Below are 27,126 nucleotides of genomic sequence, written 5' to 3' on the forward strand. Positions count from 1 at the left end.
ACACATGCTCGAAAAAGACGACAGGTCGGCAGTACGCCTCCGGCTTAAGCGCATTCCGTCACGTCATGTAGCTATCAGTTTGACTGGAAGATCATCATGAATAGAACTAATCGCGTGGGCAATTAGAGGAGCGTTCTACGTGCCTAGCATTGTACCCGGAGGGCAACAACAGCCTGCGAGAGGCGATACAGCCATGTGGAACCCTAGAAACGGAACGGGGCTTTTGAGTCTCGCGCATACGCAAACACGCGCGCGCGCGCACACACACACACAGGCACCGCGCGCCGGCGGCGGCAGCGACGATGCGGCCGCAGCCGCAAAGACAGGCGGCGCAGGTCGCTGAATTGGGTCAAGGCTTTCGCGCGCACAGGCACTGCTTGTGCGACGGCCGACTTCCCGGCCGGCTTCGGCTTGCCGATCTCACGCCGCGCTTCTTGCGTCACTGCCGCCGCCGGCCAATGAGGCGCTACCGAGAGCCATTACGTCACGCGCTAGTCACGAAAAAAGACGCTCGCGCCACCGCGCAGGAATGGCAGCGCCGCTCACGGGCCAAGCAGATTTCCTTAGCCATAGCCTATCCATGCCGGTTGCTTGTGCAGCGGATAAGAAGGAAGCTATAAATGCGACCGTTTCGTGAGCTGTTAGAGACTGCCGACTCCGTCGCGCCTGAACTACTGCAGGCTGCCACTGCCCTTGAGGTGCGACTCGCGGTGAACAAGAGCGGGCGCAGGGCAGTTCCCTCAGCATGATGTTCACTCAAATGCAAGGCTCGTGGTATCAATGCAGCGACTCGTTTCTAATGGACTGACGTGCTTAGCAAAGCCATGCAGGGCAGAGCCCAATTTGTGCAACAGCGTTTTCACGGTCCCGCCAACCACCCCGCAAAGCTACGGCAGTCTACGGAAAAGCCACTAATCCAAAAGTTAACGTAACCACGTCTCACGCAAAGGCCTAAGACGATAACTAGTGCGCACGCAGTTTCTTAGCCGAAAAGATTTATACAAAGGCAACCGAAAAAGAAAAACTCTCACGGGCCGAAACCTAGCAAAACACACCAACCGGAAGGATAGCGCAAAAGAAAGGGTAAGTGACGAAGGGCAAGGGGGGGAATGATTGCGCGAGCTTAGAGAACAGCGCGCTCCCGAAAACTTTCTACTCTCCGAGTCGGCCTATCGCCGAAATAATCACGCGCTTTTCCGGCTGCTTTCCCCAACGGGTGGCCGTCTCCCTGCGTGCAGCAGCGAGAACGGGGCCGCACTGGCGCGGCGGCGAATCGGCCGGCGGCCCAGCCGTTCGGCGAGCGCGCGCGGTCCTCGCGACTTCCTTTCGCCCATTCCCAGCACGTGCTGAGAACGTGGGCGTTATTTGCGCGCCGCCGACGCGGGACAACCTCGAGAGACCGTTTCCAAGACAGATAACGCGACGACGGCGGCGGAGAGCGCCGCCAAGCATCTCGGCGGCGAGGCGCTATTCGGCGGGCTTTGACACGCCCGGGAGAGGAGGCGCCGAGACATTGTGCAAAGGTCTCGCTGCTCTATGAGACACGATTACACACAACAACGGTCCTTAACTGGTCCGCTCGAGTACCGCAACTGCAAGACAGTTTTGTATGTACACTCGTGGAGCATTTCGGACACGGCGACGCAGGGTAGCTGCTTTCAAGTGAACCGCCCGGAGGCCTTAAAGTCTCAAAACCTGCGGGATGACGGACTTTCCCGTGGGAAACTTTTCGGTTATGGGATTTTCATTGAATGGGCCTCTAAATGTCCCACTCAAAAAAAAAAAATGCAGCGAAGCGGCGCGAACAGTTTAAGGGCAGCAGACTTTAATGCCGAGGCTTTTTCAAGCAGAGTACCATTCCGTGACGCAGCGTTGCGAATCTCCCTCACACGTGTGACAGCTATTCTCATTTAATCCCTCAGTTCAGAGCACGCTACCTAAACGGAGACGGTGCTACCCGGGAATTCTGCAGCGAAATGGTCCAGGGAATAAATAAAGGAGCGAAAAATTGGGTATGACGCGATCGTGTTAATGGGTTAATGCCCGCATATGCGGAATTGGTCATTCCCTACTTCACACTCACAGATCCCTGGTAGTCCTCATACCACTCCTGGTGCAGTGGTTAAGCGGTGCGACACTGCCTGTCACCGGTGGGGCTTTTTGCGGCCGAGGTTGCACTTCCCGAGCAACCTCTCGCGACCAATCATTTATATATCTGCCACCTGCCAAGGTGGCCAGTTCACTCACAACCCGGTGGGCAGGTTGTAATGACGCCACAAGGTCGCGTGACCTTATCTGGAGATTTTTCGCTTACAAAGCCGACTCCGATGACGCCAGACTTTCTGCAGAACCGGAGCCTTAACGCTGCCTCGTTCAAAAGGTGAAGCCCGGAAGCGTTTTTGTGCTAGTTGGCGCCGAGACACCCCGCCCATGAACATCGCACGGAAAAGGTGGCCTACCCAGGCGTTGACCTACCCTACACTGGTAGTTGTGAGCTTTCATTCGCAGTCCGTATCACGGCTCCCGAGGGTGGGTTCCGCAGACAGCAACGCGGGTCGTGCACACGGGCCTAGCAGCATGTTGACAGAGGCGCGTGTGGTCACGACAGTGCCCTTCTTCAATCAAAGCCAGCCACTTTGGAACAAAACAGTGAGCTGTCTGCAGCGTTTCTTACGATAATGCAGAATAAATGGTGCGTTCACACGGAAGGGATAATACGCCTTGCATGTTCTGCAGCCCAGAACACTCCACTATTGAAGAAATGAGTATCGCAGCTAGTATTCTACAATTATCAATATTAAATACATTTCTCGTCAGTACCACCTGTACCAAGCGCTGGCCCTTCGCCGATTCTATAGTCTTCGTCTTCTAGAACTCGTGTCCTTGATAAACCACTGACAACCTCTGCAGCTGGCTAAGTTAATGGATACATGTCGAATTAAGTTCCTGTCGCATACTGGCTGCATTGGTACAACTGCTGCGTCATTTTCAACAAACTGCGCCTTTTCTGATGCACGCTGCTACAAAATATAACTCAGAAGTACTTGTATTTGGGCGTGTTGGTTCATAACTTTTCAGGAGGGCACAGGGGCGCAATAAAAGACACGGACATAGAAGTAGACAGGGACGAGAGCTTTACGCGCTCGTCCCTGTCTACTTCTATGTCCGTGTCTTTTATTGCGCCCCTGTGTCCTCCTGAAAAGCTACAAAATATAGTTTTGTTCTGCTGTTGCGGCTTGTCTGCGCCAGAGGGTCACTGAAAAACTTTGGCGGGAGCAAAACATAAGCCTATTATCGCTATTTCGTATATCCGTCGGCGAACAGTCTTGGCCGTACGTCCGGTGTGGATGCTTCTCAGCAGCAGTGTCTTTCTGAAAGCTGCAAACATACGTCCTGATACACTAGTCCAAGCAGCGAGGTTTTAGCTCAGGCTGGCCCACGCACTCTTAGCTTCTATTACACTGCTACAGAAGTAAAACGGTGTGCGAATATTTGAGGCAGCCTGCGTTTCTCAACGGCGTCACCATTTTGGCGTGGACGATCTCGCGCTTGTCGCATGAATGAGCTTTTCTCGTCGGGCCGACTGCCAGCACGCGGGAAAATCGCGTTGGCGTTGGCGGCCAGGCTTGCGGATCGGAAAACGATATGAAGCCCAACACACGCTGCGCGTCGTGTCATGACGCAGTCGACGGGTGGTTGTGAATGCTTCTATCGTTTTCGGTCACTACGATAAGGGACGCGGCGCGCGCGGAAACGGGGCCTGCGGAAGATAGCGGAGCGGGCGAAGCTGCGGTACGAATGCGTTGCAGCGGTGTTTCAGTGGGGACCACAATCACGCTGCACAACTATCGCGAATTTATAAGCCATTTGCTTTACTTATTATAACCATGTGCGAGAAAAAAAAAACAGTTAATTGAAACAAATGTCTCGGAGCCAATATACGCGCACCTGATCCTGGTATACAAGCGCTGCTGCGCGCATATCGCCAGGCGGCGTAGCTTCGTTTTCGCGCTCGCCTCCTGCGGTGCTGGAACTGCATCCGGCGCCACTACAGAGTTCCCGCCGCGCGTAAGCAAGCGGAACGCAATTTGGGAACTGTCCTGAAAGTGTCGCCAACTGAAGCTGGCCGAACGTTTTGTAAAATGCACGTTTCGAACAACATCGGGTATGAGCGCTCCCAGTACGTTCGAACCATTTAAAGCAGCAATAAATATTGTCAGCGCACGGAATTTCAGTTCCTCAGATTGAAAGGTTGAAGTCGGTCAAGCGCTGTTTTGTGCCGAGAAGTAAAAAAAAAATCTTTTTCAATAATTATACACTGATTCCCGTTCAAATGCAACGGCATTTATGTTTCCATCCCAGGGCTCATTACGGAAAAAGTGATACGCGAGAGCTAAGCGCCCTTCCTCTACAAGCGGATGGCGGGTGTCCACCGAGATATGCGAGACAGTTACTCCGGAATTTCCTTTCCTCAAATACGATTTTCATTATCTTCATTACAGCCCCTCTTTCTTCTTTCACTCCCACTTCCTCCCTTCCTGTACGGTGCGGTTCAGGTGTCCACCGAGATGACAGAGAATTACTGCGTCATTTCCTTTCGTCAAGAAGCGTTGCGTTCAAAGGGCAAGGCATCGCGCCGAACGGATGGTGGCGTTCCGTGGACTCCCTGCAGCGCTACAACACGCTGTCACTCCTAAAGGCGAAGCTTAAGCGTCATTACTTAGCAGTTAATTAGTATTTAGGATGTGATAAGTAATTAGTCATTAATTAGTAATTAGTCTTTAATTAATGATTGCTTAGTAATAGTCATTACGTGTGACGTCATCCAGTGGTGATGTCACCAGTGCCACAGAGGCAGTCAGAGTGGTTCGGAAAACGCTTTCGCATCTACGCACTTTAGACAGTAAAGTGTACCCTAAATTTGGGTTTTTTTTTGTGGTTTCAGTTTTAATTATAGAAATTGAGGAGTAAAAGCACATCGGCGCGTTAAGCTTAAAATGTGGACGACAAATGGTTCATCAAAGAGTGCTGAAAAACACGGTTGGGTGCGAGATAATTTGACGAATGTGGGCAATGAATTGCATTACGAAATGACGGATAAATAAATTGTCTGTATGTGATAGCGCCTTCGCATTCCCAAAGCTAAAAGCATTGAGGAAAAAAAAAAGACAAAACAACACACGTAGACTTCAGTTTCAAGCACACAATTATTTTTTCCATTCTGTGCAGTTTTTCATCTCTCTTGTTACGAGTATATGATGAATGAAAATAGCATTATTTTCGGCACAACATGAAGACGGCATTTGGGATTAGGGTTTCACATTTTTGCATATGACTGCGGTAATAATTATCTCCACACCTTGCCTCCTCGAAACACTGAAATTTCGTTACGACTCCTTGTTGTACATGTCGCAAAAGTATCGTAAGACATTTTTTTTTCCTGCCACAGAAGTTGTACCCTCTGCTACCAATGCAGCTACAAGGAGCGTGCTGTCAGTCCCGCCACTGTGGTCGCTGCATTATCATTTCAGCTACGCTCTACGAACGAGACAGGGGCAAACTGAATGGGGGAAGAGACGCGGTTCCTACACAAAGCGATAAATTCTACATAGGAAAACAGTGGTTTATATGGGACCGCCTTTCCCAACCGCGCCCTCCTAAAGAGGCCCATAAATCCGCCGCTAGAATGAGGGCCGGCTCTGTTTGTTTTTTCTTTCCCTATTTTCAGGATTTTTTTTTGTTTACACGTCTAATCACACATCATTCAGATACGGTGAAGACCACAACGACGGTAGGCTCGAACGACGGTAAGGCCGATATGTAAATTGGTAAATTGGTTTTTGAGGAAAGGAAATGGCGCAGTATCTGTCTCACATATCTCGACGGACACCTGAACCGCGCCGTAAGGCAAGGGAGGAAGGTGGGAGTGAAAGAAGAAAGAGGTGCCGTAGTGGAGGTCTCCGGAATAATTTCGACCACCTGGGGACCTTTAACGTGCCCTGACATCGCACAGCACACGGGCGCCTCTTGCGTTCCGCCTCCATCGAAACGCGGCCGCCGCGGTCGGGTTCGAACCCGGGTACTCCGGCTCGGTAGACGGGCGCCCGTCTACCGATATGTGCCGCTTGCTCCGACTACGGCTCCCAACGAAGGTCCACCGACGTGAAACACTTGCGCTGATGGCGAAATTCCAATCAACCTCTTCGGAGGCCGTACTCTGGCACACGGGAAAGCTGTGGCGGTCACTAGGACACAACGCGTCTATGCTGTGCCGACGAGCCTCTTCAGACGACGGAGCAGTCCAGTCACAGCTGCGGAGCGCCCATGCTCATTAGGAAAAAGCTTGCCCACGGAGAGAGGACAGAGAAGGCAGCCGCTCCAGACAGGGCCCATAATTCATGGCCCCGAAGAGTTCGCCATCCTTTGGGTCCTCCGAAGAGCCAGCGCGCAGAGGGAGGAGAGAACGAGCACAGAGTAACGAGAGAGGAGCGCGCGCTGAAGAAGGCGGCGCCCTAGACGACGGCGAAGAACGGAACATGGCGGCGGCAGAGACGGTGGGCGAGGGAAGCGCACAAGCGGCGGCGGAAAACCCGTTCGGACGACCTTGGAACGCCAAAAAAATAACGCCACACTCGCCTGGCTCCGCTGATGCACGCACGCACGCACGCACGCACGCGAGAACTCGCGCGGCTGCGCAGTATTATGCGCGGCATGCGCACTAGCGTGTGTGTGTGTGTGCGCGCGCGCACATGCCTCTCCCCTTACTCTCGAGGATAGTCGGATGCGGGCCAGCCGATAAACACGCGGTCAAGAGCCGTTACAGCGAATGCCCCTGCGGCGCACCACGCTGCTCGAGGCGCCACCAGGCATGATGGGGGTCTGCGGCAGCGTCGAGCAGCGCGACAAGCCAGAGCAAACGCAGCGACGTGACGCGGGCACCGGACCTCGGCTGGGTCACGAGGGGAGCGTAAACCGACTGCTTAGAATAATCGGCCGGAAGAGTGATTGTGTGAGTGATTAAAAGTCACCGAGCGACAGCCAGACACTACACCTTTATGTGAAACACATCTACCCAGAACAGCATATTATGGCTTGAGCCTCGGAAGCTTCAAGCCGCAGGCTTGCAGAACAAAACAAGTAGCCTAATGTCGGTGAACGCAGCGTAAAGAGGTCAAGCCAAGTAGCTCCTATGTGGTTTCAATGGGAGGCAGTCCACGTGGGAGGACGCAGAGACGACGCTATCGAAAGACAACGACAGGAAGGCCGCCTTAGGCGCAGAGCCGCCCCAAGCCGGAAACGCCAGGTGACATCACCCGGGCAAAGCCGAAGAATGTGAGGGAAAGAACGAGATGGAAAGAAAGAAAATGAAAACGAGGTATATGTAGCAAACACGCGTCGGCAGGCGAAGGTACCCGGGTCCGTGGGAAGGGACCGTGAAAAAACAATCACCTCATCAGATACGTATTCCCAGGCAGCCCTACCCTGTACTCCTCTGAGCCTCGGCGAACGGTCTACGACGCTCCGCTCTCATGCTGCGCCCGCACCGTCTGCACACACACTCGTTGTGTCTCCGCGAAACGCCTCTCCCTTTCCCGTGCGCCACTTGAGGGGGCAAGAAAACAAAAGTGGAAATTTATTTTACATCCAGCCGCACATCGCCGAGCCGGCTCTGCCCTCCCTCTGCGCCGCTCGTTCGGCGCGAGCAGCCAGGCGGAACCAGCACTCCTCGCTCCGACGTCGGCGCATTGTCACCCGAGGCGGACGAGGAATTTCAATTACAATGACAATACCGAAACTCGCGGCGAAAGCAACCAGCTGCGGTCAACTTGGCAATGCGTCTGTGCACACTACCGGCTGTCGGAGTTCTTTTGCAACAGGCTGCTGTTTACGCCGTTGAAGCACTTCCATAATACAATCAAAATCTCTCACAGAGGTCGGGGGTGGGGGTTCGTGTGCTGCACCCAACAACTCATTCACTGCTGTGCACCTCGGCTGCCGGAAAATTGATGAGCTCTCAATCGCCGGGAAATGTCCGCCGGGAGGATTCGTTAACGCACGGTAGCGGCTACGGTGATTCGATGCCGTGTCACGCCGCTCAACACCCGTTCATAGCCGCAATACAATAAACGGTGGAGGTAAAGCGTTCCTGCACACTACAACAGCGGCACGACTGTGCACATACCGTGCCCGACCTGACAGCGCATTTCAGGTGAAGAGCGCTACATTCGCAACAGCTATCCCGCAATAAGCGCACTGTCCTTACTCCCTAGAGGGCAGGAGAAGTTGCTGTCGACAACTAAAAAAAAAAAAATTTGAAGCACCGGACCATTTATCAGTTGTAGCAGCAAATACGCGGCCTGGACAGATAATATGGAAGTAGACTACCGAGTCGCATGTGCGTGGGTTAGTCTGCATTTACAGCATTCAGTGTATTCGAAATCGTACACCATTCAACGGAATTACATACAGCTGCCACTATATCGTTGTAGAACAAGGCGAGCTTCGCGTTAAAGGGACACCGAGGACAGTTGGCCTGTGTCGACAGATTACCGCGTCGCAATGACGGAGACGGTACTTTATTCGAAGACGAAGCTTCGATAAGCTAGAAAAGGTCACGACATGAAAAAGAAGCGCCGCCACAAGTGGTCATTTTCGCAAGGAAACTATGGTGCCATGAAGACATTTCTTTTCCGCGCAGCTACCAAAGGCTAGGCTACAACGCTATTCACTAAAAACGAAGAAGCGCTAACATGCACAAACGCAAGAAAGTGATACAAGTAGGAGCAAAAAGCTCTGCTTTAATCAGAAAAAGGCGTATTATATATTTTAACAAAGAACAAAATTCAATGTAGTTGTCCTCAGTGTCCTTTAAGAAACCAATGTTAAGCAACTGCCCAGAATACATGCGCAGAGATTTGTTTACTGGTTAGCCACCCTGGTTAATAGGCTGAAGTGACGGATATGGCCACTGTAAGTCGTTTGTATTGCTATCAGGGAGGTTTAGTGAGGAGGTGGTGGTCAAAAGTTGATCGGAAGCAGACACCTCCAGCGTGCAGCGCGCACACTTACACTAGCTGAATTTCATGCGTCACGCGTGGGAACTGCGACCTCTCACCGCAATCCGGAAGACGCCTGCTTCGCGAGTAACCTCGCCACTCACTGGTGCCGAGGAGCTGTGCGGTCAGACAGGGTACTCACCCGTAAGTCCTTGAAGAAGATGGTGCTGCGCGCCCAATCAACCTGAGCGAAGAGTGACTGGTCGATGACCTTGCACATGAGTTCGAACAGGTCCACCTCGCACTGGTTGTACGTCTGGTTCTGAAGCAAGCCGAAGAGCTGCGTCTGCCACTCCTTGTCGTCCAGCATGTTCTTTTGGAACTCTCGAACCAGCGCCGGGACCTTGGCATCGTCGCTGGCCACCAGCGGGCCGGGCTCGTACGCTGGTGGGAACGGCTTCGGTGGCGACGAAGGGCCCTGCGACCCGTGCCATGTCACCCACAGACCACGGCATGGGACACTGGCCAGCGTGCATCTCAGTGCCTGAATAATCAGTCCAGGTTTGCCCAACAGTGCGGCGCCTCACTGCGCGTGAAGATTTTCTGCGTAACCGACATTCACTAAAAGCGAAACGCCTAACATGCAGAAACGTTACCAAGTACAAGACGCCATTGTACTGCAGTACGGCCGCTTATCTCAGCTCAGATATGATGGGTAATTATGCATGTCCCACCCGCAAGATAGCAAAGGTGACACGAGGTAAATATGTGTACATCAGCTAAGGCTGCGCTTAAGCGACCTACCGTTAAGAGGGCCCTGCTAATAATGCTTGTTTTGCTTAAATGGGGACAGCCAAAGATATATCCTATGTTTTAAGCAGTCCAAAAAGGAAAATATTACTTCGGTTATTGCCCACTGTCCAGCAAGTGTGAAGCTTGTTTCATTGTTCGAACAGATCGCTTTTGATCTCGCGAAATCGGCCCAATTAGCACATGGAAATTAATAGTGCGGATTTCGAGTACCCAAGACAGGTGCAGTAGCAAGTCGTTGTTACTGTGATGTGCAGTCAAGCATCCGCGCACAAATTACGTCATCGAAGACCGATCGCAGTAACCAGTCAGCAGTCCAATTCCCTGCCACGTAGGAACCCAACTAAGGGCAACCTTCATTTTCTCTGCAGGAAGAGCTATGAGCCCACCCACTGGCAACGGTAAGCAATTTACAGCATGGATTTTGACCACGCAAAGAAAGCGACTCGCTCAATGTGCAGCTTCAGTGTGTGCAGCCTTACGCGATAGACCTTTTTTTTTTTTTTTTGCTATAATAGAGCACAACCAGCAAACAGCTCTTGAGAAGGATCAAAGAACAGAATTTTTTCTCCCAACGGCCGAGCTGCCGCCTGCATGCATTACCTTTCACGATGCGTACTGCGCAGATCACTCATAAAGCACAAAGGTCAGGCTTCATTTATTAGTGCAACGTAATGTCTTCGCCAAAAGTAACCAGGCAACTTGATTCACTTCTCAGCTGTATAGTGGCGCCTTTACGGTGCCCCTAAATATTGAAAGGTCTCGAAAGCTGAGGGCAAGGGTATACCTTAGACGGATTAAGAGCTTAAGGTTGCTTCGCCATAAGTGCTTGGCGACACGACTAACAAAGGAACCCCGGTGCGAGGTGTTACATTTGGTAAAGACAGTATCCGCACACAAGATTGCATTGCAGGTGGTTGAACTGAGCTGTACTGCAGTGTTTCCTGCATCAAATCACTCCCTTCGGAAGTTCAGTTAATTGCCTGGATCAGTTAAAATATCGTACATAAAAGTTTCGGTGATCGCTCATGATGCGCCCCCTGGGCTTGCAGTTGTCGACGCGCGATTACAAGAGTTCGCAGCGCGGGTGGTTCAGCACTCGCCAACAGAAATGAGCATGTGCCAACTATGGTAAATACCAAACAATTACATTGTTACATTAAAAGAGTTGTAAGCCAGCTGCGAATGCTGAGGGAGCCTTTGCAACGATTTCCAGCATAGCGAGCAGGAGCATCGTGTCGTTCCACCAAGCTCCTGTGGTCAGACGCAGCACAAACGTGTCCCTCTGACGGGCACTGCACTTTTGTGGCGGCACGACATGTGCTCCTGGTCACAGCTAGAGATCGCCACAAACCTGACGTGCCGACTACCCACTACCCCCAGGGTTCAGATCGGTGGGGCTGTAAGAAACGGACGAGAACAAGACAGACAAACACGGAGGGTTATGCTCGATGTTTTCGGCATACAGACGCCTTCGTGCGGCCTTTGAATCGACACACTAGTGAGGCGAGCCCGACTTGAGCGGCAGCCGGGGCGTTTGCGACCGTTCTCGTCCGCGTCTCGTGGGCCCAGGTTGAAGGGACGGCCCGGTGGGCAGCCCGGGACCAGCGCACCTGCGTGAGCCATGCCGGCGTGGGCGGCGCCTGCGGCGGGGCTGTCTTGTCCGGCTGGGCCGCGGCTGCCGCCGCCGCCGCAGGGTAGTGGCTCTGCTGCGTGGCGGCCGAGGGCGGCGGGGGACCCTGCTGCTGCTGTTGCTGCTGCTGCTGCTGCGCTTGGTGCTGCTGTGCTTGGTGCTGTTGCGCGGGGTGAGGCTGGGGCACCAGAGCCATGGGCTGGCCCACGAGTCCCGCCAGCGGCGACGGCGAGGAGTCCGGCGAGCTCGTCGAGGAGCTCAGCTGCGGAATCTGGATCTCCTGCTTGATGGGCCCGCCGGGCTCTGGCGAGTACAGTCCTGGGGAAGAGACGGACGCCGACGGGGGCAGCGCGTAGTGGACGCCCGCCGAGCCCACGGCCAGGGGCCCGCCGCCACCCGAGGCCTCGGAGCCGCCGGCCGAACTGCACTGGGACAGGGCGAGCTGCTTCTGGCGCAGCATCTGCAGCTTCCGGGCCCGGTCCCGCTTGTACATGGGGCCGAACTTGTTGCGGCCGCCCCGCATGCGGTCGGCTCGAACCGCTGCACGGAAAGAGAGGGAAAACAAATTCTTTAAACCGACACATTAGCGACCACAACGCAGACTACATGACAGATTTCAAACGCGCACCACGGCGCCCGCTAGCCTTTCTCACAGATCTCCACGGTAACGAGGTATCGCGACAACGTGTGCGCGCCTTTACCAACGTTTGGGCACTGCTACGTCGCAACCAAATGTGTCACTTCAAATGGAATCGGTGCCTACAAGTCAAACGCGTGCTACTAGAAATGTGACGCGGTTAGAAAAATCTAAACGGGGGGCCAGAGAAAATGTACGGACGTTGAAACAAATCAAACGTGGAGTACAGGGTCATACGGGTGTGGACGTCGTGAACAATAAACGCCTCGGTCGGTATTTATTACGCTATATTACGCAGTGCGCCGGTCTGGACAACAGGGGTGCTTCGTCAGGTGTCGCCCGCATGCATGCAGTGGTAGAGTATTCCAGTGACTCTATGCAGTGGGACATGGTTCGGCATGCGCTGGTGGGGGGGTCTCTACTTTTTGCTCACGACAGCACTAAATGCGGAGGGTTTCGATTCGAGATCTACCTCTGCATATGAAATTCCAAAATCAGCGTCGCAAGGTAATTCCGAGCACCACAAACTCGAAATGGGCGGTCGACTGAAGAATGAAAGAGTGATGGAGCCCCGCACTACGGCGTTCCTTTAAGCTCAACAGCGTCGCTTAAGCACGTAAGAATGAACGGAACCTTCATCACCACCGAAAAGGTCACAACACCAACGTCCTCCATGTCGCGGAGAGGCTAGCGATACTCTGCCCTGAAAGCGGTGTGTTCTGCAGCAAATCTAATGGACATGAATCACCAATATACAGTGTAGCAGTTGGGTACAACTGGTCGCAACAAAGCCGACGTGCACGGCATGAGGCTGTAGGTCTTGCAGCGTAGACGCGTCGCAAGCGACCAGGCCATCCAAAGAATAAGGAACGCAAAAACTGGCTTGAGTTGATGAGGAAGAACTTTAGCTCGGTTTTAGCGCTCACAAGTACCAACGAGAGAAGGAAATATAGCCATAGTAACAAGGAAACGCACTCGGCAGTGGCGAAAGCTGCAGTGGCCAAAATGAACAAGGAACGGACCAATATGCCTTCGATCCCAGACTCCTCGCGGTCATATCAGCTTTTATTGCGCGAAAAACACGAGAAGTTAGCAGCTGAAGTGCCACGAAGCTGTGCTTTCTCGAAATCATCCTTTACTCGAGAACAGTGCACGATGGAGGGAGCGGGAAAATGGCAATCCTCGCTCAACTCGCGCGTCTACCGCGACACAACTCGGTGCACGACCGCACGGAGAACGCAACTAACGCCGTCGCTGAGTTGGCCCGCACGGCTGCGCGCCGCAAAAGCCGATGGTGGCGGCCGCCACGCACCGCGCGACCCGTAGCTGCATGCGCCGCCGCTGCCGTCGTCGCATCTAATTCGGCGCGGCGCCAAATTGACACCGCGTCAGCGGCGGAGGGAAGGCTGCCGCCACATTCCGCAGCGTTCGTGCACACTGGCCCGCTCGCACTCCCTCCGCTTCCTTCCGCCGCTCGCCTCGGCGCCCGGCTCCGCTCGGAGCGCGCACCACCAACCACCATTCTGCACTCGGGGACTCGGGTGCAAAGTCTCCTCACCCTCCCGGCTACTGTCGTTCCCTACGGCTCGCAACATGCGCCGACACAAGCGCCGCCACCCGGTGCGGTGCGTCCCGTAACCGCCGGTCGATGCTCTCTTCTCGCACGATGATGACGCGTCACAAATGAAGCGCAAAAGCAAAAACGCACAGTAGCGTGCGCCAACACACACAGCCCAGAGTAACATGGCGCGTACACCTCCCGTAGCCGGAAGCGCTGACAGAAGCGGGACTTCGGAATGAAGGGGACCATAACAGCGAGAGAGAGAGGCTAGTACGCCTAGGCATGCCAACTATGCGTAATCAGTGTACCTCGCCCGCAGAGTTACATACCAGCACCACGAAGGGGCGCACTAAACGTCCTCACCCAGTCAGCGCTCAAGCTGCTGCTCGCTGGTGCCAAATGATCCCCAAATGAGCACTGACAGTTGACGCTATGTCCATCTGTCGGTCTCATAGTGGGCACCGCACGCTAATGTGGCCAAAAATGGGGATATTACAACCGCGTTCACGTTCGCTTGAGCACTGGATTGTGGCAGTGCCAAAACCATGAACGGACATAGTGGCCGACGTGTAAACCGGGCAGGACGAATAACTGGACGCGCATAAGGACGCTCTTCTGGACGGTAGCCAACTGTGCGCGGGGTTCTTTGACCACCGCTGCACTAAGCTCCGGGTAAACCTTGATCGAGTGTTGGTCGCCTAACGTCCATGACCTCAAAGTCCGTGATCGCCTTCTTCTTCTTTACTATACTCAAGAGATAAAGTTGAAACCAGGTGTACACATGTGGGCAGCAACAGCGCTTCGGAAGTAGGCTACCATTCAAGACGTTTGTGCAGCAATCGGAGCGGAACAGCCCAAGAACACAGCACTGTTATGAACATGTCCAGCAAACTGCATTGCAAGCTTGCTGTGCGCACGCAGTTTGTTCTTTTTTCGGAGGACACACTCTGGCCCCAGCAGCAAGAGCGGGAGACTTGAGGTGAATTCCGTTGGCCGAGCGGAACAGATTTTCTAGCTCCGCGGCGGCAAACCAGTGTTCCACTGGCCGATCTGGATCGGGTTCGCGAGTTCCGCTAGTCGTTTCGGAGAAACTCGCCTCGCCGCGAGTTCTCTCTAGCCCTTGATCCGCCGAGCAGAGGCGGATTTAGCCGGAACTCCGAGGGTGCGGCACTGTGTTCATTAAAAAAAAATGCCACCCGAATCAGCTCACAAACAGCTGAAAGAAGTAGCAGTATGCACGCATCGCAGGGCATGCACTACTCATTCCCGGTGTCATTCCCTGGCTGTTGTTGACCACTGAGTATAGCAAAATGCGGCGCACCTCACAGGTAAGTGCAAGATGCGACTCAATTGTGTCAACATCGCTGGTCATCGTCAAGCGAAAATGTGCAGACGGAAGACAGGAGCTACTTCCGGAAGTGGTTACTCATGACAGCTGCAGTCGGGCTGCCTGCCAGAGCGTGTTCATGTTTCGCTGGCCGTACACAAATTTGTCGCCCTGTGACAGATTTGGTCACTCTGGCGCAGATTCAGCAGCCCGTTACCCGTCGCCCAGTCGAATTCCACGTTAGGAGGCAGCGATGAAACACGAGCGAACTGCGGTGCAAGACAGGAAGGTTCCCTCGGGTTCCGAAAGAGCGAGGCACAAACACGACGACCCAAGCAGAGCAGACACCATATTGACGCAGAAATAAAGAGAGTTTTGCCCACACATGTCGCGGGACACCAAAGCTTCGCAGCTGGAACGGGACAAGGTCAGGTGCGACAAAGTGTGTCGCGCAGCAACGTCCCAACCTCGCTCTCTTTAAAACACACATACACACAGACACAGACACAGACATGCGCGCAACATGAAGCCCTCATTTCGCTGCGCGCAGCCGCAGCAGATACGGGCCAGTGTAGCAGACGTGCCTAGCACAATGTGGGTTGGATAACGCGCAACTGCTGAAAAAATAGTGCAAGGAAACTCAAAAGCGAAATGCAAAACCAAGCAGCTATCGAATTCAGGACCGAAGATCTCCCGTCAAATGATCGCGCCGTACACGGTTCTCAACTACACTATACTGTCGACACACGGTAAAAGATGACAACATAAGAAACACAAAAAAAAGGATAAAAAAAAACGGAAAGGAGGAGGCTACGAAGTTAAACAGGCCCCAAAAGTGCCCCAATAAAGTATAAAAGAAAACAATTAAACCGACGACGTTAGTGCCGCTAGAACCCGATATCCATCCATTTCCGCTTTGCTGGACGGTCACGTCAGTTTCCATCTCTTGTCCTTCAAACTTCCCGTGTACAAGTCTACCTTCCCTAAGCAGTGATGTTCTCCATAGCACCACGCGCATTCGTAACCGCAATTTTTTATGTTCATGAGCACTAAGGACTACACTGTTAACCAATCACCGGAAGGCAATCATGAACGCGCTTCTCGTCTCCGGGCCAGCGAATCGTGGAGGGTAAAAAAAAAACCACTCTTTTTAATGCACGAATTTCCGCCAGTTAAGTCGGAACAGAACCCGCTGGATGAGCCACGCCAGGGGGAGCCACTCAGTCGTGAAACAATAGGGCGAAGTGAACTCAATAAAAGGATTGCACGACCTTAAGGTAACCGCATCTCAAAAACGCAGTGGCAGAAAGTTCCTCCCACCTTCAAGAGGTTTGGAACGCTGGGAATGCATATCGAGCCACACTGCGTGGCCCAGAAATAAACCTTCCGAGGCCATATCATATTGGAGACACCTGTATGATTCCAAGCAATGACAAATTCGCCCCTATACAATGGGCAGTGCCGACCGCACTAACAGCCGGAGATAACTAGCGACAAGCGAGGTTTAGCAGAAAACCACTTACAGCTAAACGGCGCCCCCCCCCCCCCCCCTTCCTTTTTTTTTGCTTTACTTTTACGTGCAACACGCACCACCCAATCTATTCACAAGCAAGCTTTCCTCCTGTTGCGACTTCGTTGCCGTCGTCACGCAGAAGCATCACACTAAACCGGCACCTCACTTGTCGACCCATGAGACACAAAATGACGGAAATGCCTCTCCACTTCTCCCGGCAGCAGCAGCTGCCCTGCTCGCTGTGCTCCGGCCGCCACAGAATCGAGATGAGGAAAACGGAAGCACGAGACTGCGCGTGGGCACGCGACCGACGATAACGTCGGGTGAATCATCGATTAGTCACTACAGACACACACCACGCCGTACCGAGCAGCGCTTTGTCCAGAGAACGCACACACGCGCCCTACCTCTTTCAACCCACCGGCGTGTTTGCACGAGAATAACGGCAAGGAGTAATCATGTTAGGCCCGCGAGAACTCCATCTTTCGCATTCCGAGGACTATCTTTCCAGTAGTGACTATAATAGGAGGTACGGACACTGCCCAGCGCGGGGGAAGTAACGTGCAGCGCGGCGCGGAGCTGCCGACAGCGTTCGCCGTCGCAGCCGCGGAATCAAACGCGGCCACAGCGTCGCGCGCGCCATTCCCGAAAGGGCGTGCGGCAAAAGTGAGGAGGGACTCCGGCGGAAGCCCCCAGCACCGAGCAGCGCACAATAGGGGCGGCCGCTTTCCACACGCGCACGCCAGAGCCCCGGCGACGGATGGACAAGAGCCGGACGCGCTCGGACGGCGGCAGACCTTGACCGACTCGGGACGAAACGGACAGCGGCCAGCCTTGCGCGAGCGAACGCCGCGCGCATGAAGTGGACCAGGGCGCACGCGGACGCTATTCACGCGTCGCGCACACAAGGCCCACGCGCTGTGTCCGCACACAAAAGGCGCGCTTCGACACACAACACGAGAGAAAAGGAGGGAGCAGGGCATGGTACAATGCGCCCCCGGCCAGCCCGCCGGCAATGCCATTGTCTCGCAATTAAAACAGCCCGCGCTGGTCCCCGCTGGCGGCGATTACGCACACACGCCTGCACGGAGTCCGTGGAAAGACGGGCGCCTCGCGCCTGCACTGCGATTACGCGGCGCCAAACCGCAGTCAAGAAAGGGTCCGAATCGCAACTTGCGGGAGAAAGCCTAGGGCCACTGACGAAACTCGCACTACGACTGGCCTCGCGCGTAGTCAGCGTCCGTTTCCGAGTTTATAAAACTCCGCCAGGCATTATTTCATTGAAAAATGGAAACCAGCACAGGTACAGTACATGGTAAGACGGAACCAACTTTTATTTCTGCGGAAGTCTAGGAAACAAGGGTGACAACGAGTAGCCAGGAGGGAAAAATAAAGCAATATTCTACCGCACTCTCCCCCCTAAAAAGAGTGAATAAAAAATTTGTTGGACACCTGTGCTGCGTCATTTGTTCCTTCTGTCTGTCCTCATGAAGGTAAGAGATGCCCGGAACATGACATGTACAGTGGTGGGAGATGACTGGAACTATGCATTCAATGTTTACTGCCCTTTTGCGCACAAGGACCGCCGTTTAATGGAGTCTCAAGCACAAAGGCGCAGTGCGCAAAAAAAGAAACCTCCTCATGACGGCAGACACAAGCATGCGCTACAGTAAGCAATGAAATGTGTGCCACAGTACGACGCCTGTCCGCTGCCCCTAACGGGGCAAGTGCCAAACAGAAGCCGAAGGCGGCTCGTAGGCCGTGGCCGTTTCGCGCACCCTTCCCGCTCATTATACATCTGCGACACGCCATGCAGACAGCGCCCTCCGAGCCACGATAGCGCGTCGAGGGGCAAAAGCGCAATGGCGGACCATTTCTTGGAAGAGCATCGCGGGCGCTCATCACGAGACGCCGTGCACCGGTCGTCACGCTCTGCCGGGCCATCGGGAATCAAGCGGCGGCAGCCCGCATTTCGTTGCGCAGTACTTCGCAATACCGAGATATCGGGAAACCCACTACGGTGAGCACATGCTGTACGAACCATACCACCGAGATCGGGCTAGTTAGTTTCAGAACAGAGGACTGTTTCGTTCAGGGGATCGAGAAATTGACGCCACGGTCCGGGCAAAATAACACGAAATTCAGCAATGGCCGTCAACTGCAAACGCTTCTAGCAACGTGCACAACGTCACTGCCGTGAAATAGTTGTGCAACCACAGGTGGCCACACAAAATGAGCAACTGTAACCCAAACGGGTTGTCTCGCGGAATAGCTTGAGAAATGCCTTCCGACGCCTCTTCGCTTCGCCTTGTGCGTCGACACGCACTGTGGGGCCTTGCACAACCTGCTGAGGGGTCTTGAAGGCCTCGCCGCGTCTTTCTTCTCAGCTATCGAGCACGCCGTGCAGTCGTTGTGCAGTAGCACGCCCTGTTGACGCCGGCTGTCCCATAGCATTTCACAGAGCGAGCTGTACGAAGCCAGCCGGCCAGTCTGCCACCGCGAGTCTGCGGAGCCCGTCCAGCAAAGTAGCGCGCTTCAATGATCGCCGTTCGAGCGCCGTCAATGTTCGCAGCAAAAGGATGCAGCACGAAGCTTTCCTTCCATCTCACACACGGTGTAATGTGTTTCTCTTTCAGCGCGTTATATATACTCACCTGCGCTTACTATGCCCGGCTGCTAACATGTGGCGCATTTTGCGACTGCATATATGTATATATTTGGACAGTTGCTAAGTTTATCGAGCATGCGCCATTGGGTTGCCATGGGGATAAGTCAGATACATATTGCCAGCTGCAACGAGCCAAAAATAGCTGACCGTCATGCAGAAAGCTGCTTGGTGTCATTTATTGCTATTTTCATGATGCGTTACAACAAAAATCACACATAGAATGGAATTAACGAGCTTGGCAACACAACGTTCCATTTTAAAGCCGGGTGGCGCTCCGAGCGGCGAACGCAGTTCAGTTGGAGTCGGCCCTTATTAATGAACTCCTTTGCTCCATGCCTACCGCAACAACAAATCTGACAGGGGCTCCGAACTGTATTAGCTCACAGCGTCTTGCTACGAGACAAAAAGCAGGTAACTGGGGGCCATAAAAGAAGATTGCCCTGTGATTCATTCTTTCATTGATCAGTCGTCAAACGCCAGTCAGCCATTCATTCATCCGCACTCTGCTTCCACCACGAGTTCGAAGCAAAGGCTATTAGTGGCGACAGAAGGCACTCCAGCTATCCACCACACACACGACTCGCGGCAGTGTATACAAAGTAGCTGACGCAGTGAACTGTGACACGGATCACCGACACGGCAACGGAGGCAGCCACGTGATCGACCGGCGCGCGTAGCGATACCAGCCCAAGCTGTCACTGTCGAAAGCGCCACGGACGAATCGCGGTGGTGAGAAGACGACGAGCGCGCATGGTCGCCATCCCAGGCGTCGTCCTCCTCGCTCGGTGCGATGCACGACCCCTGCTGAGCGCGCCTTGTCGCCGCCACGAACGTTGCCAAAACGAGCCAACCACTACTGCAGCCTTCTCCCCTCCCCCTTTCCTTTTCGTGCCCGCCGGCGCAACGCCATGGTAATAAGGGCCCCGTTGCGACACGCGCAGTTGCATCGGGGCGGCGGGAGGGCAGCAGCCGCGCTGCCCGCATTCGCCGCACGGAAAGTGACGTAACTGAACGGTTCAAAGACACTGCACACACACGCTGCCGCACACTGCGTCGACGACGACGCACGTTCCAGGGGCGACGCGTCTCCGAAGCGTGATGACGCGCTCTCTCCCTCTGCGCGCAAGCGAGAGGGAGAGCTGCAACTCGCGCCCATTAGACTGCCCCGAGCGCTTTGCATTACCTCGGCTTCCACGTAAAAACGACGGTGGTCAAGCACACGGGCGCCTACAAAAGAAGCCGGCCGTGAGAGCGCAGCGCGCCACAGTAGGCGAAAAAGTCGGCGCGAACGACGACTTCAGCAACTGCCTCGTCCTCAGAAAGGCGACGACGGGTGTCTGGAGGTGCCACCACGTCTGCGCGTGCGCTGGCGAAGCGAGAGCCCGCCAAGTCCCGACAGAGGCGACATCGCTGCCCGCATGGTTGGTTTTAGGCCATAACCGTTTGTCATGCGCTCGCAACTGTGCGTCTGCAATCGCATCTCATACCACGACCTCCGCTGGCTTTCGATAAAAGTGCATCTTATATTTCCCCACCAGTCCGTGCACACAAATCTCTTCCAAGTGAGCCCAAACGTTACCGGGAGCCCATCGCAAATTGTACAGATGAGCTTGAATGCTCAGTACAATAGATTGAAAATGCCACACCGTGAGTCCTGTGCACTTAAGTTCATTGTGGCGTTATTTTTGGGATGACGCAGATCAAGGCTGGTAGGTGCAATATTCAGAAACCTACTAACTTTCAAAGCAAACCTAAAGCCGTCTCTTTAGAGGACGGGAAATTCATAAGTACCCGTGAGATGTCAGTGCCCGTCAGAGAACCCCAGGAAGTCGAAATTATCCGGAGCCCTCCATTACGGCGTCCCTCATTAGGATCATAGGCCATAAAAACCAAAACCGACTCGGCATGCCGTGGATCCGCCGTTGTGCCTATAAGCACATTCCTAAATGTTAAGCAAGTGCAGGACTCATTCAAACCAAAGCAATCGCGGCATTGTATAGACAGGCCCTAACGATTCATGTTCTGGTCCGATGCTCGATTCATGCCCGATGCCCCGGCCATTTTAACAAGGCGCCCTACACAAGAGGCGCAAAACAGTGAACAATTTGATTTACGATTCCGTCAGGCTCGCATGCATCACCATCATACTTGTACTTACGTCAAGAGGTGGTTACACGTGGGAAGAAATAGAGCGCGCGAGCCAGCACACCGTGCGTGGCCGGTGTTCTGTGTGCAGCCCGCTACTGCCCCGTGTTTCGTACAGCCATACTGATGTGGCTCTGCCATTTTCGCGCGACAGGGGCAGTCCCAAATTTACTAAAGTCCAACAGTGTAACTATACCACCAATCCGCGAAATTCTACTAAAAGAACTGTGGACTCTGTGGCTTTGTTCTTGTTCTCCCTGTTAACTACGAAGGTATATGTTGCGACCACTGTGCACGAGGGAAGTGTTGTGTGGTGTAAATATGGCGCCAGAAAGCACCGCGCTGAATCTTGTACATTTCGCCATCTGTTATGTTCTAGGTGCAGTTACTTGTTCATTCATCACTGAAACCGCTGTCCGTGGGAGTGCACAGCCGGGCTATTTCCTTTGGATATGCCCCGTTCACGCGAACAGTGCAAATGCACAACCCACTGGACCGGTCAAGGCGCTGCACGGTCATGGGTCCTGTTCATTTTCCAGCTTGTGAACGCGGCGCAAGACAATAACAACCACCCCGCTCGTGTGACAGAGAGGGAGAGAGATGCGCCGTTCCTGTGCCGCCCCCCTCCATCGAGTCGGCCGCGTAGTCATGGTCCGCTAGGCGCTCCTGTACAGGTACACGTCCGCTTCCCTTCCCCGCTATCGTGGCCGTGCATGGTGAACGACGGCGCGCGTTGGCGCGTCCCCTCCTCCCTCCGTTCACCCGGTGCAGGCTCTCCCACACGTGGAACGCCCACGGGAACCCAGGCGCGCAAGAATGCCGAGCCCCTCCGCCGGCCCGCACTCCGCAGCCCAAAAGGTGCGCGCCGACAAAGAGGCCCCAGCGCTGCGCCTGTGACAGCAGGAAAGCGACGACCGCCTTAGCGGTGCTCACGCAGCGGCGATCTTAACAAGGCAACGGGCGGTCAGTGAAGTCAACAGTGAATACCTAGTGCTTATCCGCCCGTAATAATGGGCGCCACATGCTGACACTGGCACGCGACAGCAATGCGCATAAGACAGAACATCAGTTCCACTACCGAGCCATCAGGGGCATCTCGTTAGGTCACATGACCCGTAAGAAGTCACTCTGGAAAGCGTCGAGCGCTAGCATTACATCGTTCGAGGATGAATGCAGCGAAAGCGAAATATGGAGACGCCGTCATTGAATGGATACTTATCTTTATGCACCCAAAGCGCCTGTTCCCACCCAGAGAAATAAATTAAAATAAATGAAAACGGCAAGGAAAAGGGAAATGCAGCAATTGTCCTTACAATCGTTCCGGGTTACTAGATCCCGAACGCCAGCCAAGAGGATCTTTGCCGTCCACTAACTTCGTAACTGAAGTGCACATTAACGACGAACCCGGGATATGTCAGCCCCACCGGGTGTACAAGTGAAGGATCGAGGAAGGAAAGCGACGACAGCGACAGCCGCGCGCCGGCCGAATTCCCTAGCTTGTTCGCGCGCCGCAGAGACAGCAATTGACCAGCGATAGATACGTCGAGCGCAGAAAACCCGAGGCAGGAACGCAGCTACGAAAACAAGTTATCCAGATCGGCGGCCGCGGAGTAGAGGGAAAGAGAAAGAAGCAGAAGAAAAGCAAAGGAATAAAAAAAGCGAAAAAAATAAAGCGAGTCCAGCGTGAAGCCCATGGATCATCGGCAAGAAGGAGGAAAGTTTTCCGCGCCGCTGCGTGACCCGTGCTCCAGAGTGGTGGTCTCGGCTCGTAAGACCGAAATGCGCAAGAAATAAAGAACACAACAAGGAGCAGCGAGCGATGGCCAGAGAGCGAGCGAAGCAATAGAGGCAGCGAAAGAACACAACAAGCTAAAAAAAGCACGCGCACACACAGAGTACAAAGAAAAGAGAAAGTTCGCGGGGGAGAAAGAAACGCTCCAGCCCTTCCAAGTTCATTTCATTCTCTCCGCTTAGCGACGTAGCCGCCGCCCGAGTGGTACATGCATGCTGCGCGGCTGCTGCCTCTGCGAGACAATTAACGGTCGTCGCACACTCGCCACGTGACTGCGATCTGAGGGGAAGAAAAGAAAGCCACCAGAGGAGCGCGAAAACGGCACAGCAGAAGAGTTGAGGAGAGCACTCGAAGGAAAGAAGATGGCGTCGTCGGCAGCGTTGTGCGCATGCGCCGCGCGTCGAGCGACCTTGAAAGTGTGTAACGCCAAGAGAAAGCGAACGGGACAACCTGGGCGCGTAGTGTAGGAAGGAGACCGGAGTGGCAGCGGCGAGGGGACGAGCGCCACGCGCGTGTAAGCACGGCGCTCCAAGCGAGACGGCTGTGGCCCGCCAAGCGAGACACACGCTGCACGGGGGCCTCCTGGCGAGTCCGCGCGGATAACAGCCGTGCAATTACATTTCGGTACTTGACGTCACTGGACGACGCAGGCCCGAGGACCGGACACAAAGTGCGGCGAAAGGCAAATCGAAACAACGCGCGCGGGGTTTTTCAAACGACCACCATCGTGATCGAACGCTGCGGCGGCTCTCAGGGCCTTGCACGTGTGCACAGTCCACGATGAGTGCAGAAATAGCACAGCGTATGAACGCTGTGCCTGCGGCTGAAAGAACACCGCGAAACGCGCAGTTCGACAGGGAGACAATAGGTTTTAATGTCTAAGCGGTGGGGAGACTGCGCAAGGGCTGGATTATATAAGAGGGATGGCGAAGATGGACAAAAGAAAAAGGTGCGCTGAGAAGACGGCATCCTACGACACAGTGCATTTGTTCTGAGTCACAAATGGTGATGTAGAAGCTCGAAAATGAGCGAAGAAAAAGAGATGGGGTACGGTGCTACCCCACGCTACCTTCCACGCAAAGATACGCTTTCCGAAGAGTTAGCAGCGTGACCCAACACTATAACATCACTATCTCGGGGTGAATGCGTTATGTGTACGAACTGGTTCATTTCAACCCTCAGATGGGTTTCTTCGGCGCCTGCTGAAATCAAACACGCGTCCTTACTCTCTGGGGGGACGCTGCCACAGCACACCCACCTCAGCATGCCCAGCGTGCACGCGCCCTATACTACGCGACGCGGTCCATGATTTAGGCTTCAACGCTAACCACGGTCTAGCCACACTGCGGTTTTTAAACCTCCGCTGGGATCGCAGCGAATCACACAATACAACCAATGTAGGAATAGTACAAATTGCACAGCAAACATAGATCAGAAAACGTGTGCACCAAATGTGCAGCTCAAAGAATCGAACAGCCACTTGTTGCACGACGAATGTGGACGCCGCTGAACAAATACTGGAGAAAAAAAAGAGAACACAGGAGGTGCGGACGTCCCACGACGACTTGCTCCCCGAGGTTTGCCACTACCCTGTTTGTAACCTTTTCTGCTTTGACGAGGATCGCTTTATCTTTTTTTTCTCCCTGGCACCCAGAATTCCTGCGCTCAGATACTAACATGGGCCGGGCCAGGCAAAAGATAGCCCGGTATCAGGTTGCCGGCCGGGCTGCTGTACCGAACGCACGGCAAAACGGAAACCGCGAGGGGCGACTGCAGCAGCGCCCGGCAGCGTAGAGCAGACCGGCAAGCCTCGGCTTCCGCCGCCGCCTCCGACCCAGTGACCCGCGCGCGCGCGAAGCACAGCTACGCCGGCGGCGTTCCACTTTCTCCCCGCAGCACGCGCACAGCCGCAGCTGCGCACCAGCACGCGAGTGTTCACTCGCGACGAGACAACGCTGCCGACAACAGCCCGGATGGGAAAAGTTACGACGAATCAGACCAGAGGGCGAAAGGTCCCAAAGCCGACCGGGCCAGAACGGCGTACGGGGGCGCGTACTTCCCCGGTCACTTTCACTAAACTCCCAAGAGTCAAGTAGCCGCAGTCCTTACACTTGACTGCCTCCCGCACACGTGAAACCGAGGAAAACAGGTTTGTATCCGATTCGCGGACGCTGCTGCTGACCCCACCGCGCAAGACCGCCGCCGCCGAGAAATCCGCGAGTGAGGCGTCACTCGGGCCAACGAGCACGAGAGACGGCCGCTGCTCAGGCGAACAGCTCGCACAGAGGCTCGGCTCGTAGCTTCCCAGGCACCAAACCTTAGCTGGAACACTCGCTCCGTCAAATGTAGACTGCGGGAAGGCCTAAGCGGCGCACAACTATTGCTGGCGTTATACCCGACCTCAGTGCGCACGTAACACGACGCAATCTGGAGGCCCTCACCTTTTCTCATCCCAAGAACAAGGTACGAACGACTCAGAGCACTCAAGGCAGAAATGATTTAGCACCAAGTGCAGCTGACAGGGGGGGGGGGGGGGGGGGGGAGAGAAAGTCCACTGACACCGCGCCTCCAGGGCACGCGTTCCAAGTGTGTATTATGCCTGAAGAACGGAGAGGCTGCTGCTATCTTGCCACTTTATCTCGACTTATCTGGGCGCAGGCAGCTTTGCACGGAGCTTATTCACCTTCGGCACCATTGACCTAGTCGCCACGTTGCCCCATGCAGAAGCCATCGGAGGCTCGCAACACGACCTCATCTTATTCGTCGCCCTGAAACATGCACGTTTGCCGTCCTGATCCAAGCCCGCATCTGGAGATGTGAACGAGAATCGCACCGTGAGACACGAGCGAGCAGAGGAGACACTTCGTCGAGAAAACCATCAAGACCGCAGAGTTGCCACGGTTAATCCCAAGTGGATGCATGCGGCTCGAAGCCCTCGCCAGGCAGCCACATACCGCACGCCCGACTTTACGCCACACCCGACAGTGAAGTCCCGTTACGCAGAGATAGGGGCTGTAATCCAATCTCGGCGGGAAAGCGCGGCCGCTGGCGGTCTCGCGCCGAGGGGCTTGTTCAGATAACGAGGGCACACGGCGCCGGCGACCGCTGCCGCAAATCCCCCACGGCGGCGCTGCTCTCGCAGTCAGACACGCGTCCCTTGCGGGCAACCTCCAAGGCGTACACGCACACCACCAGTGACGTGGAATTGCGGGGCGCCTGACACGTGTTGACGTTCACAGACGCCGAGACTTGCCCAGCGAGAACGGCAAAAAGATTCCAAGAGAGGAACCAAAACATTCTGCCTTTTCCGATTTCGAATGGCCCCCTGCCCGCCCATGCATACCAATATCATTCGGTCGCCATACTCCGATTGTCGTGCTGCCTCAGGACATCTTCTATTGCGTCAATGGAATCACCACTGCCCGGTTTCCATGGGCGATGAACGCGAACAGCATGTTCGCGAAAGCCGCGAAAAAAAAAAATGCAGCAGCAAATGGACCGCTTTCAATGGTCGATGTTCCCGCGCAATGGTGCACGGCCACCATGCGCCGAACTTTGGCGCGATCACGGACAATGCACACGTTCCAGAGATCGAGATGAGCGTCTAAAAAAAGGCACTGGTGGAGCTCGCGCCAGCAAGCACGTCCTCCTTTCGGCGGGCTATCTCTCGGCTGCAGGGGGCCACTCTGCCGAGGACCGAAGAGACACGTGTCTCGCTTGCTGCTCTGCGGCTCGTTGGCCTGCGTTTCGCACATTCGAACAACTTCGTTACTCTTGAGCTCCGGTAGAGTCGCCGTTCTAGCTGGTGTTTGAGAAGCACGAACGTGGTCGATACAAGAAGCACACAGGTGGGCAACTCAATAACGACTGAAACAGCCCCCGCTGGAACTCAACGTTCGTCTGCGTTTCGCGCGAGGCGCACAGTTCTGCGGCGAGGCGGCAGAAAGGAACAAACAAACACCTCCGCACCAAGCCCCCCGAAAACTTCAAACAACGCTCTGCTATCCCCCTGCAGGCGCAGATTATTGCGCACAACGCGAAAAA

At 54.5% G+C, this 27,126-nt stretch overlaps 1 protein-coding gene across 4 annotated transcripts in view; it reads right to left on the reverse strand.

The window, feature by feature from the left end:
• Positions 1-27,126, reverse strand: part of ftz-f1 (ftz transcription factor 1) — a 290,320-nt gene that overhangs the window by 44,190 nt on the left and 219,004 nt on the right. For 3 of the 4 annotated variants that reach the window (XM_089581197.1, XM_089581196.1, XM_089581194.1), the window contains 2 exons: positions 11,420-11,979; positions 9,199-9,540 (listed from right to left, as the gene is read on the reverse strand). In XM_089581197.1, coding sequence (XP_089437323.1) covers positions 9,199-9,540; positions 11,420-11,979 — 902 coding nt within the window. The remainder of the gene's footprint in view (positions 1-9,198; positions 9,541-11,419; positions 11,980-27,126) is intronic. The other variant, XM_089581195.1, reaches the window with a different exon arrangement.

The sequence above is a fragment of the Amblyomma mixtum genome, chromosome 3 (genome assembly GCF_055824585.1).
Source record: "Amblyomma mixtum isolate Tamu chromosome 3, ASM5582458v1, whole genome shotgun sequence".
Classification (NCBI taxonomy): domain Eukaryota; kingdom Metazoa; phylum Arthropoda; class Arachnida; order Ixodida; family Ixodidae; genus Amblyomma; species Amblyomma mixtum.